The sequence below is a fragment of the Blennius ocellaris genome (genome assembly GCF_963422515.1).
Source record: "Blennius ocellaris genome assembly, chromosome: 18".
Classification (NCBI taxonomy): domain Eukaryota; kingdom Metazoa; phylum Chordata; class Actinopteri; order Blenniiformes; family Blenniidae; genus Blennius; species Blennius ocellaris.
Window position 1 is genome coordinate 15,775,906 of NC_137667.1, and position 16,764 is coordinate 15,792,669.

Consider the following 16,764-nt stretch of genomic DNA (forward strand, 5'->3'; position numbering starts at 1 on the left):
GATGAAAGGATAATGGCGACGTAGAAACTACGGGTCATCTTTTGTTCATTTTATGTGATGTTGTGCTTCTTATTTGCTTTGCAATATTTATTCAGGGGACACATACAGCCCAACTTTATCTTGGGTGGGCCAGACTAGTAAAATAGGGCCTTCCTCCCATTGGTGTTTGCTCACCCAAATGAAATGATTACTCCAGAGGCATCAGCTTTTAACACATCGCCAAAATCATTGCAGGTTATGTTGTCAATAACAGCCGTAGTTTATATCTTACTTAATTCAAGCCAGTGATTTATATCCAAGCTTCTTTTAAGCAGCAAGCATGTAACAGTAAACATGAACTCCTTCATCACATAACAGTTCTACTCTGTAGTCTTGGAGAAATACACCTTTTTAAAAAAATACCTAGTAATACTGAAAACTGTGTGTTTTGAGTAAAAAGACGATGCCTAGTGAGCAGTTTTCTTTTTTCACTGTTCATTGATTTGCACTGTGTTTGCACAGTAGTGAGACCTTTTGGCTGCACAGAGGAGCTGATTCAAATATTAAGTATGAGCTTAAAGTGCCATGTCAAAAACCTCCGCAAAAGAAAGTGAAAATTATTCAGAAATGCCTCCAGGGTCTCACTACAACATTTGTAGAACTCAAGCCACAGAAATCCTTCTCAATTTCACTATTTATTTAGAATAACAATGACTCTTTGTTGTTCAAACATATGTCATTTTATTTTTTGAAGTTGTCTGTCAGAGTGGAAAGACAAAGATGGAGTGAGCGGTGTTTACCGTGCGCCGTTTCTAAAGTGCTCCGTCTTTGTGAAGTTGAGGTATTTGCAGAAAGCGCGGGGTGTTTGGCCCCCACTACTCACTTCCTGCCCCATCTTCCCCTCCTCCGTCTCGCCCGGGGGCCTATACGTGTTGGTGGACCGGGGACGACATGGAAAGAATCGCCTCATATTGATGAATTAATGTATCCTCACACATCCCGCGGCAACAGTAAATAATGGCGCATCACTGCAGCGATACCAGAAAGATAGCATCAAGTCAAAACATCAAGGCCACACTGCATGATGGATCACAGCACTTGGAAAAAAAATCAATGCCACTACAAAAATAAAGAGCAAATGTTTGTGTGTTGGTGTGTCTGGGACTACTTCTGCAACATGGACTCTGAAGAAATGCAAGGCAGACACTTGGACCAATCAGTGCCACTGCTTTCTGTACACAAACACGCATTTGACTTGAACCCGAGCTCCCTCTCTGTGCTGGTGCTGCTGTCATTCAAATGAATATCTCCCTTCTTAAAAGTCACCTTCCCTTCGGCGCTGCCGCGGACTGAGACGTGTTGAGAAAGAGAAAAGCCGTCCTGTACGGCAAGGCGTCCGATAACGACCTTCGATAAATGTCTGGCGTGCTGGCCGGCCACACCAGCCGTACTGAAAAAAAGACTAGGAGATGGCCTTTAAGGAAATAAATATATTGATTCTTTTTCTTTCTTTCTTTCTTTTTTTTTTTTACCTGCTGCAGATAAGGTGGAGGTAATTAATGATGACACAAGTGGAAAGTGACTCGATGGGATTGGACGTAGGAAAGTGAAGGGTGTGAAACAAGCACACACGCGCACACAAGAATGCTCTTTGCCGCGCAGTGACCAGGCCGTAATCAGTTGTTTTTCACACTGTCTGCACAGGTGAAAAAGTAATAAGTCATTGTCTCACCATCCCCGCTAACAATGTGCCTGATTTAGCTGACACAGGAGAAGAAATGTGTGTGCAAGAAGGTACACACACACACAAAAACGTACCTTCTCATGCCCTCACTACCCTGCACGGTGTCTCTTTATCATTGTCTCTGTTTTGCGCTCTCTCTCTCTCGCTCTCTCTCTCTCTTTTGCTCTCTCTCTCTCTCTCTCTCTCTCTCTCTCTCTCTCTCTCTCTCTCTCTCTCTCTCTCCACCCCCGTCTCTCTCTCTCACAAGCAGAAATATTGTATGCTTTAAAGTCAGGGTTATCTTTTCTGTGTGTGCGTGCGTGTGTGTTTACCCCTCTGGTAATTCCTGTCCCGATGGTATCGGTAGCTTTAGAGAGGCGTGTAATCAGCTCATTCTGAGGTGTAGCTCATTGAAACCCGAGGGGTAGGAGAGGAGGGGAGGGGGGAAAAAAGAAACTGAGGGAAGGAGGCGGGTGGGCACACTGTTTAAGAGAGCAGTTACGGCTCTTTAAAGTGGTGCATTACTCCACCCTGGTTCACGAATGCACACCGTGAACCAAATAACGCATCTATTCCTTTTACATAAACACATATTAGTGTGCATTTTGTACAATGCTTGTATCCTCCCATGCCCTGGCTCCTGCCTCTCTCCCAGTGTCCATGCTCTACTTTTCTCTGTCTGTTCCATTTTGTCTCAGGCTCTTATCATCAGCACAGGCTTCTCTTCTCCTTGGGTCTGAGACTCCAAAGTGATTCTGTCTGCCTCTTCCTCTTCTCTTCCTGCTGCTTCCTCAGTGTGAGCGAGTGACTTCGTCATTAAGCGATTAACTCTGGGCATCAGTGTGCCTTCAATATATGGCGTTCAATGTAACGCTACAAATGTGTTTGCGCGTCCTTGTGTGCAACTATTGTGGCTGTCAGGGAACCGGTTTGGAATAAGTTCTTCCTTGTGCCCAAAGCTCTGTGTAGACTCCAAATCCCTTCAGCCTTCCAGGCACAGCAAAAACCTGGACCGTGTCCCAGTTCTATTCTTGTACTGACTCCACGAGATTTCAGTTTTACCTTCAGAAAGGGAAACATTTAATGTATTAAATTAGACTTGTTCTATAAAAGTGTGCTATTGATACACACTCTTGTTTAACTGTACAATACAAAGATCGCAGCTGAATGGTTTTGAAGCTGGTCACAGTGGATGATGAAACAAAACGTAGTTTAAAAAGTATATTTGGCTTAAGAATGCATTATTGCACCGCTTCATAGCTTTAGGGTAGAATTGTTCTGGTATTGCGCGACACTTCTACCGTCTATTAGGTTTGTTTCTCAGAACTTTCTGATCAATTAAATAGAAAAATAAGATTTTTTTTTAAAACAGTAGCAACAATGAGAATGAAACATTTTATATTTGTCTTTTGTGGATTATTTAGATTCTATAGATTAACTTTACTGTAATGAGACTGCTTTACACGTATCACACATACATCGGAAGTTCAGGGAACTTTGTTCTCTGTGGTGATGTCAGCAGCCCCTGTGCAGCAGACAGGGAGCAGTTGGGAATCAATTGAGATTTTTTGTGTATTTTTCAGACATTTATGATTTCAATATGCACTTACTGTTATGATTTAAGTGGAAAAGAATAGCAAATTGAGCATTTGAGATATTCCTTCAATATCCATACACCAAGTGTTTGAATTAAAAGTAAACAAACATTGTATTCAACCATTTATGACAAAGATGGAATAATGCTGTGTTCATTGCTTTACCCACAGTCTAAACATATATACATCTGTGTATACATTTTCTCAACATTCCAACTTGTGTTTAAGTACAAATCATCAAAAGCAAGACATTTCCACATCAAGTATTCTTTCCCCTTAGTTTGAAGTCACAGTTGTCTCTGTTTTGAAGAGTTTTGAATGAATTGTTTCATCAGATTATTGTAGACTACTGTTTGGCTCAAATATTAACTGTTTCGATGGCACAATGTGCAGGAATTCTATCTGCATTATATATAAGATGTACCTACAAAATACATGTTTAAAACAGGCCCATACCCATTGATTGTCAAGGAAAACATTTAGTTGGAAATGTAGTCAGTCACCAGCTTGTGCTGGTCACTGCATAAAATGTAAGAGGAAAACCAGATGGAAAGGACGATTTGGGGGATTTTGATCATCAGCCTCCTCCGCCTGTCTTGGCTTTTGATAGTTGACTAATTTGGCAGTTAACGGATTCAACTTTAAAGTGCACTTACATTTAGTTTGGAAAGAGCACTTGCTCTTTGTGTAATAGATATTCTCTCTGCAGGGTGTATCCATGTGCATGCACACTAAAGAGGCATGCAAACATGCACACTATGTGAACAATCCGAGGATTTTATCATGTTTTTCTTCTTCTTTTCTTCTTTCTTCATCACATCTCCTTCCCATTTGTCTGGCAGTGCTCAGACAAATTGCTTGACAAATGTTCAGTGTGACTCGTCTAAGCAGGAAATCCGTGTTGTTAATACAGAACTTAATACATTCCTCTACTCATCCCTTCTAGTTTTGCTGCAATTGGCCAATGACGCATTTCCCAGGGACATGATGCTCGCACTGTCCTACTTATTGGCCCTGCCTCAGGTAGGTGGACATGTTTATGTACACATCCCCTGATCCGAGACACAACGGAGATGAATTGAGTCCATCAATATTGTTTCTTAAATTCGTCTTGATGAGATGTAGACAGTTTTCAGTATGCAGTTTGTCTAAGGTTCATAGAAAGTGTCTTAAAAAGTGGTATGCGGTCCTTAAATCAAGCTGGCATTGACATGGCATTGACAATATACTCCAAACTACGTTGATCCTCCAGCTGTTTGCCGAAGCCGTTCCATCATCAGCTGTCAGACTAAGTGTGGTATCAAAGAAAATGAAAGTGCAAGACATAAAGACACCTTCTGCAAACAGCATTATAATATGTTCAAGTGGAGGAGGTGAAGTCTCTTATGCAATGAAAACATTAAACTGCTGAACTGGATAATACATAGATATTTCCTGGAAGGCTTGTTAACTCCTCTTGGATTACACTGACATTACTGACTGTGTGGGATCTGCTCGGGCTGACACAACACCGCAAGTACGGATATTTTTCCCTGCCAGTGGTTTGAAAAACGACAAATTTGTGACTCTGAGCTACTGGTTTGCTTCTGGACTCCACATTTGATTGGACTGAGTTTCAAAGAAGTTGCATCATTTGAATGCAGTGACGGGCGGGATTCACAGCTCAAGAATTCAAACCAATTATGAGGCTGAAATGTTATTTTTTTTTCTTTTCCCTCTTTCTTTCGGTGCATATCTGGGTACTATACATCCTGTTGCATTTCTTCTCACAGTTGTCCATCCATCCATGCAGGTTTTAGACGCCAACAGGTGTTTCGAGAAGCAGTGTCACTCTGCCCTGTCGCTCCAGCTGGCTGCCTACTACTACTCCCTGCAGATCTACCCCCGCCTCATGCCTTGCTTGAAGGACAAGAATCACACTCTCTACCAGGTCAGCATTGATTATCAGCTCTGTGTGTGAACGATTGTGTGGGTGAATTTGCGTATGTTGGTGTTGGGACCCGCCAGAGTCTCTCTTGATTTCTTGTGAAAATGATAATGTTAGTATTGCTAAAAATTAAGTAAAGGTGAAGTAATACTTTAATGTTCACAGCACCAAAAATCATAAATAAAATTAATGACGGGTTAAAAAGTTGCAAAACAGAAGTGAAGGAGGATTGTAGTTATAAAATAATCAACATAAAGCTTTTAACAAACCTCGATGGATGATCTCTTCATATGACTATATCGGTAAGTTGTCTTAGATTTATGCCTTGCGCTGTAAACAATGTTGGCATTAAATTAAAAACAAAAAAGCCAAAACTGACTGGTAACTGAGAAACATTTCATCCATGCCACATGTTTTTCTGTCGGCCTTATTAATACTATTTCATAAGAAGTGATTTAATTTATTTTGCATGCGACACAAATTGTTATTCTCAATGCACGTCTGGCTGTTTCTCACTATAATCACACAGTAATTTCCGTATTGAAGCGATTTAGGTTACACTTTTAAAGTAATAAAGCAAGAGATCAGAAAATGGGAGTGAGAAGGGGAAGAAGAGGCTGCAGAAGAGTGGCAGCAGGGGTGTCGGGGGTGATTGGCAGAGAATAAAAGAAAAAATGGCTCTGACCTTTTCCTTGAGTGGACTCAGGCTCTCAGGGGTTTTAGTCCAGGTAGAAGGAGGGTGGTAAAATGTTGAAATAAAAGAAGAGAAGAGGGAAAGAGGCCAGCAGAAGAAGTGGATAAGTGTGTCCCGGTTGACATTCAAGGCCAGGGCTTCGCAAGAGGATGTGCACTCGCACGTCGCCACTCGCACAGACACACAAACAAGCTGCGCTGCAGGAACATGCTCATCCCCGCACTGTGACGCACACATCCTCCCTGCATCCTAATGGCAGTAATCACTCCCCAACCTCTTGACTCAAGTGAAGTTCAAGTCCATTAACTTAAAATATATATACCGTTACAGCTTTTCCTCTTCCGCTCTACACTTTAGCAGTTGTACTTTTATTTCTCGCACATTTCTTCATTTCCTTTACTTTTTCTTTTGAGTGTCTTCCACTCGAGTGAGTGGTTGTGATCATTATGTGTCCACTCTTGTTTTGGCTCAACTTGTATTGATGAGGAAGTGGTGGCTTTTGCTCCCGCACGGACAGAGGCGAGATGGAGGGGAAAAAAAACCTTGCAACCTTTGTGCCGTCTCTCCTTTGTTCACATCCACAACTTTTCCCCTTGATCTTTCTTCTTTCTGTCCACATCATGTTGCCCTCTCTGCTATCAATTTTCACTCCTTTCTCTACTCTGCCACCCCCCCCCCCCCCCCCATCTCTTTTCGTAGGTCTGTCAAGTTGCAGGCCTCTCCTTTTCACAATGCTATCTTGACTGTGCATGCTTTACACATTTCTCTCGCGCTTTCTTTAGCTCTCTCGCTGTCTGTTATCTTTTAAGGGCACACATTGTACATAGTGCGATATTTAATTTCAGATATGTGTGACAGGGTGCGCATATCGGTATCTCATGCGCATGTTCACTTTGCATTGTAAATGAGGTAAGCAGGGGGGGGGGGGACAAATCAAACCCTCACAAGTGTTTTCGTGCATGTATGTTTCGGGAAGCTTTCCTCTGCGCACTTTTGTTTTGTTGGTGTCGCACGCGCATGTATCACTCCAGGCGAGCGTGCTCGTTAGCGTATCGGTGTTCCATCTGTTTTCCTGTGACAGCTGGCGCTGTTTTTGTGCGTGCACGTGCGTGTTTGTTTGTTGTGACGTCTCGGGCTGTCTCCAAGTGTTTCTCACTCTCTACTTGAAGAGCAGCAACACTGTCTCTATAACTCTCACGCTCTTTCAATTCTCTTGTCGCTATCACATAATTTCATACGCAAGCAAACGAGACACCACTCAAGCCACTGAAGTCATTCAGTTGCAAATACGAATGTAAGCCTCTGAGGGCTTGCTCAAGGTGTTTGATATGTTTTTAAAGCCTCAATGAACGTCCTGTTTTCTTACCGTTATGCAGATACACAGAGGCTTTGAAGACAAAGCTGCCTGAAGAAGAAATATCCAAAGTTAAGGTGTCGTCAGTTTAATTAACATCTACATATAAGATGTTTTGTTAAATTAAAATTCTGAATTATGTTTGACCCCTGTTGGTATCCAGCAAGTAAACCTTTTTTTCAAAGATGTTTTCAAAGGACAAATAGACACGCGTTAGGATTTGACCGATTCCACTCGGACAAAAGTGGATGGTTGATCAGAGCATCTCTAAAACTGCAGCTCTTGTTGGGTGTTTCCAGTCGGTTTAGGTAAATATCGATCAAAAGTGGCAACCGGCAGAATGTGACCTTGCACAATCTTCATTTCTCACACCTGTGTACTGTAAAGACAGTGTGCGTCATGACTGAATTGCATAGCCTGCCTCTAAAGCTGACAATCGCGATGACCAGCCTGTAGTTTATTTCTTCTTGACTACAGTTGTGCAGTAGCCAGAAAGCAACAACAGCATCGATGACAAGATTTACAACCCACCCCACAGTCGGCTGGGCTCAACCTTATCTGTCATGGAGTTGGATTTTTGACAAATTGCGGGAAGTCATTCTGGAATAAACATGTAGCATTCTCTTGTTGTGGCTTCTAAACTCCAGTGGGCTTGTCGGGGAAAAAACTGATTTTGAAGAATGTTACTGCTTAAAAGAGACATCCTACACCTATTTCTTTCTTTCTTTCTTTATATACCGACCTGTTTGTGCAGCGTCTCAGTCCAGTGTCTCCCAGTCTTGCTCAGCAGAGCTGAACTTTCCATCATGCAGAATCAAGTGCGCATAATTTCACATCAGCCTTGTGGTCTGTTGAGCGCCAGCTTTTGCCTCAAGCAGACAGCTATTCTGGAAAGCACTGTGTGGCTGAACTGCTCTGCAAAGCCATATGGTCAACCATGGTTGTTTTTTTTTAAATGTGCTATATGAATAAAATTGATTTGACTATACAAGATGGCTGCATAAAAAGCTGACCAACTGTGCTACAAAATAACAATACCCTATAGTTATTTTATTTCATTTTATTTTATAGCATTGTATTAATCCCCGAGAGGAAATTCATACGGAATTGACCCATCGGTTGCAGCCACACAGAGCAGCACTCAAGGGGAGCTGGGGGGAACTGAGGGCCTTACTCACAGACCCCCAGTGCAGGTTTTTGGGGAATGTGGGAGGAAACGGTAGTACCCGGAGGCAGCCCACGCACACACAGGGAGAACATGCAAACTTCACACAGAAAGGCCCCCGGGCCCCATATTTGAACCCAAATTTGAACCATAGTTGTGAGGCGAGAGCACTAACCACTCTGCCATTGTTAGACGCCTTAGTATATTAAATATAAATGTGCAGTTTAATTTTAATATTTGAGACACATGCATATTACCATTAAATTATTGAAAGAACTCCAGGCAATTTTTTTATGTTTTTTTACTTACTTTACTGCAGTTTTAATAATGCATCTCATCAAAACTAACAATTTCCCCTTGAAAGAAAGCGCTTTTAGCCACATTTTTATTTTTATTATTTTGCTTTTTTCCCCCCCCATTTTGCATTCCTACTGTTGACACAGTGAATGAGAAGAAACTTTTAGCTACTTGCTAATATTGATAACTGTTGCGAGAACTTATTAAATTCTCTTACAGTTCGAAACGTTTTTGAAATGTTTAGTCTTCATCTGATATTTTCAAATTGAGAATAATGTTTAACTCACACTTAAACATTCACTCTATAGTGTTCTTGGACTTAACATTTCAACATATCTGATTTGAAATGAAATGAATATAACAAAACTCTATTACTTAATTTCCCCCCCCCAATAGTTTATTTAACACGGCTCTCCCACCTATCGGTATTGATACTGCATCAATTATTAACTAACATCTTTAATCTTGTTTGCGTTTGCCTAAAAATCCTACATTCTGTATGTTTTATTGAACAGATAAATACCGATATTTATTCTGGAGTTTAATCAAGGCTTCAGTTACATTATGTGTATTCATTTTAACTGCGAGCAAATAATACTGTGATCCCGGTGCTATTAAATTCCTCTCCCTGCCTTATGATTCATCGGAATCTATTCTCATGCTGTTTGTGAAAATCCAGGGAAAACATTTCTGTTGTGCTTTAAAATATTTCTTTGGCCATGTTGGGCTTGTTCAGCCGTCTTGTAATACTTAGTAAAGAGATCTTTACAACACTAAGCTTCCTGCTTCTTGAAGAATTGGTTGCCCACTATTGACTTTCGCGGTCTTTAATCGTTACTTTCCCATCTGATTATGGCTCCGAGGCATGACGGAGCGACTCACAACACCAGGATACAGACACTGGGGTTTCATTATTTCCCAGAGCACAATGAGCCAATTTCCACTTGTTCGCACTGGAAGTTTTCATTATACTGGCTAAAGTGGTCATTTGTGAAATCGTGCTGCTCTTCTCGAGAATTGTTCCGTTGGTGTTTACAAGGTACTGTGAAATAATGTGTTCATGTGGCTATCGAGGTCTGTTTACCTGTTTTCTAATGTGCAAGTTTTTCTTTCATTAAATGTAATCGTGTCTGTGTGTGCGTGTGTGTGTGCGCGCGCTCGGGAGAACGATTGTGAGTGCCATAATTGAGGCTGCGGCTACGATAGCAATCTGCTGAGTAAAGGGATTGAGATCTTTTACTCAACCATTTATCTTTCGCTGCAGTCACCATTCTCTCACTTATTGAGTATTGATTACTCGCACTCATGATGGACACATAGATGTTAATTTAAGCCAGGGGTCGGCGACCCACGGCTCCGGAGCTGCATGCGGCTCTTTGGTCCCTCTGCTGTGGCTCCTCGAGCCTCGGTCCCACCGCAGTTCATCCCGGAGCACGGCGGGCCGGGGTGGTACGATGAGGCAGAGCGCAACCAGACCCAACTGTGTTGTGCGGTCCCACCTTAGAGAGTTCAGGCAACCACACGGGCATTTTGCAACAATAGCGGCGCGAAGAACGCGGAAGTTGCGGCCGCAACTCCGCGGCCGTCCAAAGCCGCGAGATTCCGTTCGCTGACACGGCGACCACGTTTAAGCACCACGGAACTGGTCTTACACGGAGGAGTGGCAAACGCAGGAGTCTGCTGATTGGCAGTGACGATCGTCACTTTCGTCCTGCCCGCAATACTTAAATATTTCACCTGCCGTAACCCTCCGTTGTTGTTTGCATACGCCGCTTTGCGCAGAATGGTTGTTTTGTTAACTGGGTTTATTGAACCGTCGGCGCGCTCCACAGCACTGCGCTCTTTCAACAAGGTACAGACACTCGTCTCAGTAACAGGAGAGGAGGAGATTCAGCAGGAACTGGACGATGCTCGAATGAGAAAGTTTATGCTGTGTCACAGAGAAAGGAGGCTCAAGGCTTTACTCGGATGACTGTATGAGCTGCAGCCGGCCGACACGGCTGCTCCCGCATTCTTCGCACCGACATATATCTGCATCATTCACAACCCCACCTGCATTTTAACCGTACCGTCTGCAGGGGAACCGTGCGACAGAGTTGGGCCTGGGTGTGCTTTGCCGTCCGTACCCTCCCGCCCCGGTCCGCTCCGGCACGTAGTGTGCAGTGGAACCATGGGTATTGTCAGCTCAATTAGTTCTATATCCATGCTGAATGAGGAAGACAAGAATAGTTACAAAAAGAAGTGAAAGAGAAAAGAAATTGAAGAGTATAGTTAAAAAAAAACGAGCATCCAAATCCGTCCCTCGGCATACACAGATGCAACACATGCACGCACACACACACACATACACACGCACACACACACACACGCGCACACAGAGATAAGTTTTTAGCTCTTTGCACAATTCATTATGACACTTTCATAATAAAGGCCCACGCATCATTGTTAGGCGCTTTGCTTTCAGTTTCTATGCTCAAATAGAGTCAGTGAAGTGGAATAAAAAAATATTTCCACAGTTAATAAACTCATGAACTTGTTTTCTGATTTAACCAGAAGGCGACAGTGGACACATAGTTACGTGTTCAATAAGTAACTTCATTTAAAAATACAAAAAGGGTGTTGCATTGCAGCTTTAATAGCAGTGACATCTCTTGGTAAACCAGCCATTGTCCCCAGCCATTGCGGATGCTTTTCAATTCAAGGCTACAACAGGATTGGAGCTGGCGCATGCTGACCTTGGGAGTGCTGGACCAATGAGCCAGCTCCCTGTTGGTGAATTGAGTGGAATAATGAGTTCGACTGAATGACTTTCACATCTCTAAAAAGCACTACCAATCCAGTGCCTTTGCTGGACTCTTTTTTTTTTGTACAGATTGTGCACTTGTACAAATTGCCCTCTTGTACCACAACCATTAACAGTCTATATTTTACCCATGGGAGCCCTGTAAAGCAGTGTCACTGCAGAAGGGGACTTATTAGACAAATATGCACTCCGAATGCACCGTTGCAGCTGACTAGGAAGGTTTAAGTCTAAATAGTTACCAAACTGTTGATTAGATGCATAGATTTGCCTGCTTTAGTGAAATCGTGCCCCTCGTGCGTGTGTCTTTGCCGTCTTTTTTGGCAGCTTTGTGTCCTGCTTGTGATTGGTCCCCTTAATGGAACGATTATTCTGTTACAAGCAATGCCTGTTTCTTTCCTCCCACTTGTATTGCCACTAATTATGTGCACACACTGCATACAGCATTCACAGAATAAGTGCTAATGAGGCCACCGACTGTATAGCCGGGTGTGAGGCATTACATAAATACAACTCATTAAGATCATTACAAGGTTACTCTCTGGAGATGGAAGGCATGGCTGTTTCTCAAACACACATGGTCCTTACCACATGGGGAGACAAAATGAGTGGAATTGGATCAATTTCAGCATATACGTGTTTAGTTGTGAACGTGTTGGAATAAGTTTTTCCTTATTCTTGTGTTTATGCAGCTGCGATAGTGATCTATGTTCCATTTTTACCACCTAAACCCCTATTGGGGTTATTCGTAAGCCATAGTTTTTTAACCGTGAGATACGTGTTATGAATTTAGATGAGGACTTGATTAATTACATTGTTGAACTTCCAGACCCACATTACCGAGGTTCAACGTGTGATAATGTATCGTCAGTTCAGCCATTTCGGCTGTGAGTTGATTCCCACTTGAAATGAAGTATTTTCAACACAGGCATGATGAAGGGATGTGAATGTTTGTACACATCCCTTTTATAAATGCGGGGTCAGTCAATTCCGATTTGAATATTAGTTTTGCAATAGATTATAAATTGTTCAAAAGCATTTTGAAAGCACTTATTTCTTACCATATGCTGCTGTCGTATTTGAGTAACTGTAAAAATCAGGTTCTAACAATGGCAGCCTGTGTCTTTTGAGAATTGGTTATAACTGTTGTTGTTTTTTTTATTATTATTTGTAGTTTTGAAAGTAGAATTATTTGAATCATTGAATTATTTTCCATTTCAGAGAATTTTGGATTAAAACAAGAAGTGTTTAGTTTATTTGTAGTATGTTTTGAGACCTGACGAGGTGAAGTGACACTGCTAATCTGCTCTGTGAACCTGTCTGCTGCTTTTTATTCCCATATTACTCGCAATCACAGTGTCATTGGGTAGTTTTAGGGAAAAAAAGCTACACTTTATGATTTTATATTCATATTTGATTACAATAGTGGGGGACTTCATCCTATTATTTAGTCAGACATATTGATAAGCATGCAAATGGATTTTGATGGTTGTCTTAATATAACATGGAATTATTAAGACTGAAAATGAGAGCAAAGGCGATATTCAGTATAACAGAGGGTTTTTTTTGTTTTTGTTTTATCGCTTAAGAAGCTTCACAGTAAGGGAAGGAGAGAGGGAAGAGCCTGTGGCAGCAGTGGAAAAGCTGAAGGGGAGTCGGGAGAGCCGTCTTCCTACCAGCTGTGTCACATCACACACTACCCTCTGCAATTATGCCTTGGAAATGTCTTACATGTTCGTCTTTAAGAAAAAAAAGACTGCACAAGGCTTTTTAAGATGTTTTGAAATACAACTGGCACATGTTCAAATAATGGGGGAGGTTTTATTTGCTCTCTTTGACTACAAATATAAAAAAACAAAACAAAACAACAACACTTTTTTATGATTGATTCATAGATATTTAAATGATGAAGGCTTTGGAAAAAGGTGAGGGATAATCCTGACAGTTGACAGTGTTAATAAGGAATGACATGAAGAAATTACGCAAAGAGTGTTTCATCATGAAAGGCACAATTTTCCTCAAACACCAGTCTGTTCATCACCGTTTGACTCTCCTCTGCTTTATGTGTCCTTTATATTTCATTCTTACAAGGAAATTGTTTTCAGGATAGTGCCGTCGTGGTCGCCTCACTCCCCCTCCACTATTTCCCCTCTCTGTCCTATTTTGGCTTCTCCCCTCTGTTCATACCTGTTAATAATCTGTCTGAATTCTAACTCTGCTCCTCACTCTGCATCCGTGGCCGATGTTTGAACTGTGAAACAGCCTCCACGGCTTCCACTAAGGCCACATCTAAAATGCACACACAGAGACACACACACACACACACACACACACGCTGAGACAGGAAGAGACACCCAGACAGACGCGCGCCTCCTTTTCTCAAGCTCACACATTTCCCGCAGCCATAATTGCCTCATGCAAATAAGATCAAGAACTCAACCTCCTCATCCTGCTGGGCAACATCATATAAGGTGGCAAAACCAAACTCAGAAGTTCATATAATTAAAACCGAGGTGCTAAAAAGGATGTAACGCTCCTTCTTCTTTTTTTTTTTGTGTGGAGCGATTTCAATCATAAATGTGTTTCTGCCGTTTGACTCAACACGAGCGTGACCTGCACGCTCCGATACGTTGAGCTGTGTGTTGAGCTGTTTTGATAGGTGGGAAGAAGCTGTGAGTGGAAATACCTGCATGGCTGTCTGTCTTTATGGGAGGAAAATGATCGAAGTAATTCCAGGAGTCTTGATACGACCTTCTCGTTTTTAACACCTTTTTTTTATTTATTTTTTTAATTGCAGCAATTTCAAAAATTGCCTCATTAGTTCGTCACAACAAAGCCGAGAAAGGCCAACAATGTTTTGGATCAAACACTGTTTAAGGTGTTTGAAGCTCACAGTGGTACATAGTGTAATGACATGCCCCGGGGGCCACTCCTCAGTTCATCCGATATGTCACCGCTCAAGGTAACGATCCCATTTTAAGGCAGGTTGGAGTCAAAGAAGTTGATAAATGTTCAATGTGAGCCTCTGGTTTCATGTGGGGAATATTGTGTTTATTTAATTTTTTAGAATAATGTACAAGGCAAGCATATGTTTTCACTTCATATTTTACTTTATGGTCTTCCCGAGGAAAAACCCGGCTGAAGGTGTAGTTGACCAGAAAATTGACACATATTACACTTGTTTTATAGTTTGCATTAACTACATGTGTGCTTCATCATTGACTTTAAAATCTTCCTTTTTTATATTAAGTTGTTAATCTTCTTAATCCTGGTATTTATCAGATCTGTTTGTATTGTATAAACCACTCTAGAACCCTCAGGCCTTTGGGAAATGGCCTTTTAATTGTATTTAAAGGTAGAACAAAGGCCTTATGTGAGTTTTATTTTACATTTGTATACATTTTTCATTCATCATTATGTATTTATTTTCTTTCAAACCTTAACCGATTTAAAGAACTCTACTTTCAAAGCATTCAACTTTTGTAACACATATTAAATGTTTTAACTTTTTCATATCTTTTAAAGTTTCATAGGTATTTAAATGTACCTACTTCTCTGTGTATTTTAAACTCGAGACTTAATTGAACTTACTAAACAATTCTGCATCTTTTCTTTACACAGATATGAATCTACTTTCATATCAACTAATTTGAAACTGTGAGCCTTTAAAGTTACTCTATCAGAAGAAAAGTCTTTAAAATATACTTCCCGTAAAATGTGTTAATTCTGCACAGAGAATACAACATAACACGAAAACAAAACCATTACCACTCATTTCCACTCATTTACAATCCACAGTTGCCCAACTCGATCACATCAAAGTTGATATGTTTACAAGCAAACTGGAATTTGTAACCATCAAACTGTGTTTATGTTTCATGAAGTGAAATCAAACCTGCCGCAAGGGTTTCTGGGATATCAAAGATGGCATTGCGGCAGCTCAATCGAGAATATCAACATTTGACTGATTCAACCTGAAAAAAAGCCAGACTTTCTGAAAGAGAGTTTTCAAGCCATAAGAATAGTCTAAAATGTTGTGAAACTGATCAATAATCATTTTTCCAGTGTGAATCAAGATCTCGCGAGCTCGAGTGTACGAACGCGTAGCCTGCAACGTGTCACCAAACCGTCTTGGTTTATGATGAATTTCCTTCAGAAAGGTGTTGACGCCGCAGTGGAGATAAACCTCAACAACTAAAACTGGGTCCTAAATTAAAAATGTTTCCTGTGTGGACTCTGGTTGAGGAACTTTAAGCTTTCTAACATTTTTCATGCAGAGGCAGTGAAGTGGAGTGAAAGAGAGCGTCAACCTAAACAGGAAACAAAACCTTTAACTTCCTGTTTTAGTCTATATTGTGAGTGAAACTCCTTTTCAATTTTGTAGTTTTGATTACCCTCTTGCCCCGTCCACATGTCGAAGTGTCCTTGAGCCGTCATCAGTGCTTACAGTGGCTTGCAAAAGTGTTCATACCCCTTGAACTTTTCCACATTTTGTCACATTACACACAACAACCATAAATATGTTTTATTGGAATTTTATGTGAAAGACCAACACAAAGTGTCACACAATTGGGAAGTACAAAGAAAATTGTACATGACTTTACATTTTTTTCACAAATAAAACACTGAAAGGTGCAGCGTGCAAAAGTATTCATCCCCCTTTTCTCTGAGTGCAACCAATTGCCTTCAGAAGTTGCCTGATAACTGCTGAATGATTGAATGTTGACCTAATGACTAAATAGAGTCCACCTGTGTGTAATGTAATGTCAGTACAAATACAGCTGTTCTGTGACGGCCCCAGAGGTTTGTTAAGAGAATATTGGGGAGCAAACAGGACCATGAAGTCCAAGGAACATGCCAGACAGGTCCGAGATAAAGTTGTGGAGAAGTTTAAAGCAGGGTTAGGCTATAAAAAGATTTCCCAAGCTTTGAACATCTCACGGAGCACTGTTCAATCCATTATCCGGAAATGGAAAGAGTATGGCACAACTGCAAACGGCCGTCCACCGAAACTTCCAGGCCGAACAAGAAGAGCACTGACAAGAGATGCAGCCAAGAGGCCCATGTTGACTCTGGACCAACTGCAGAGATCCACAGCTCAGGTGGGGGAATCTGTCCACAGGACAACTATTGGGCGTGCACTCCACAAATCTGGCCTTTATGGAAGAGTGGCAAGAATAATGCCATAAGAAGTCCCGTTTGCAGTTTGCCAGAAACCATGTGGGGGACA

General features: G+C 41.4%; 1 protein-coding gene across 1 annotated transcript in view; it reads left to right on the top strand.

Annotated features, from left to right (window-relative positions):
* The window catches only part of nbas (NBAS subunit of NRZ tethering complex), a 185,847-nt gene that overhangs the window by 96,300 nt on the left and 72,783 nt on the right, over positions 1–16,764 (top strand). The window contains exons 40-41 of the mRNA XM_080514319.1: positions 4,244–4,320; positions 5,090–5,227. Coding sequence (XP_080370445.1) covers positions 4,244–4,320; positions 5,090–5,227 — 215 coding nt within the window. The remainder of the gene's footprint in view (positions 1–4,243; positions 4,321–5,089; positions 5,228–16,764) is intronic.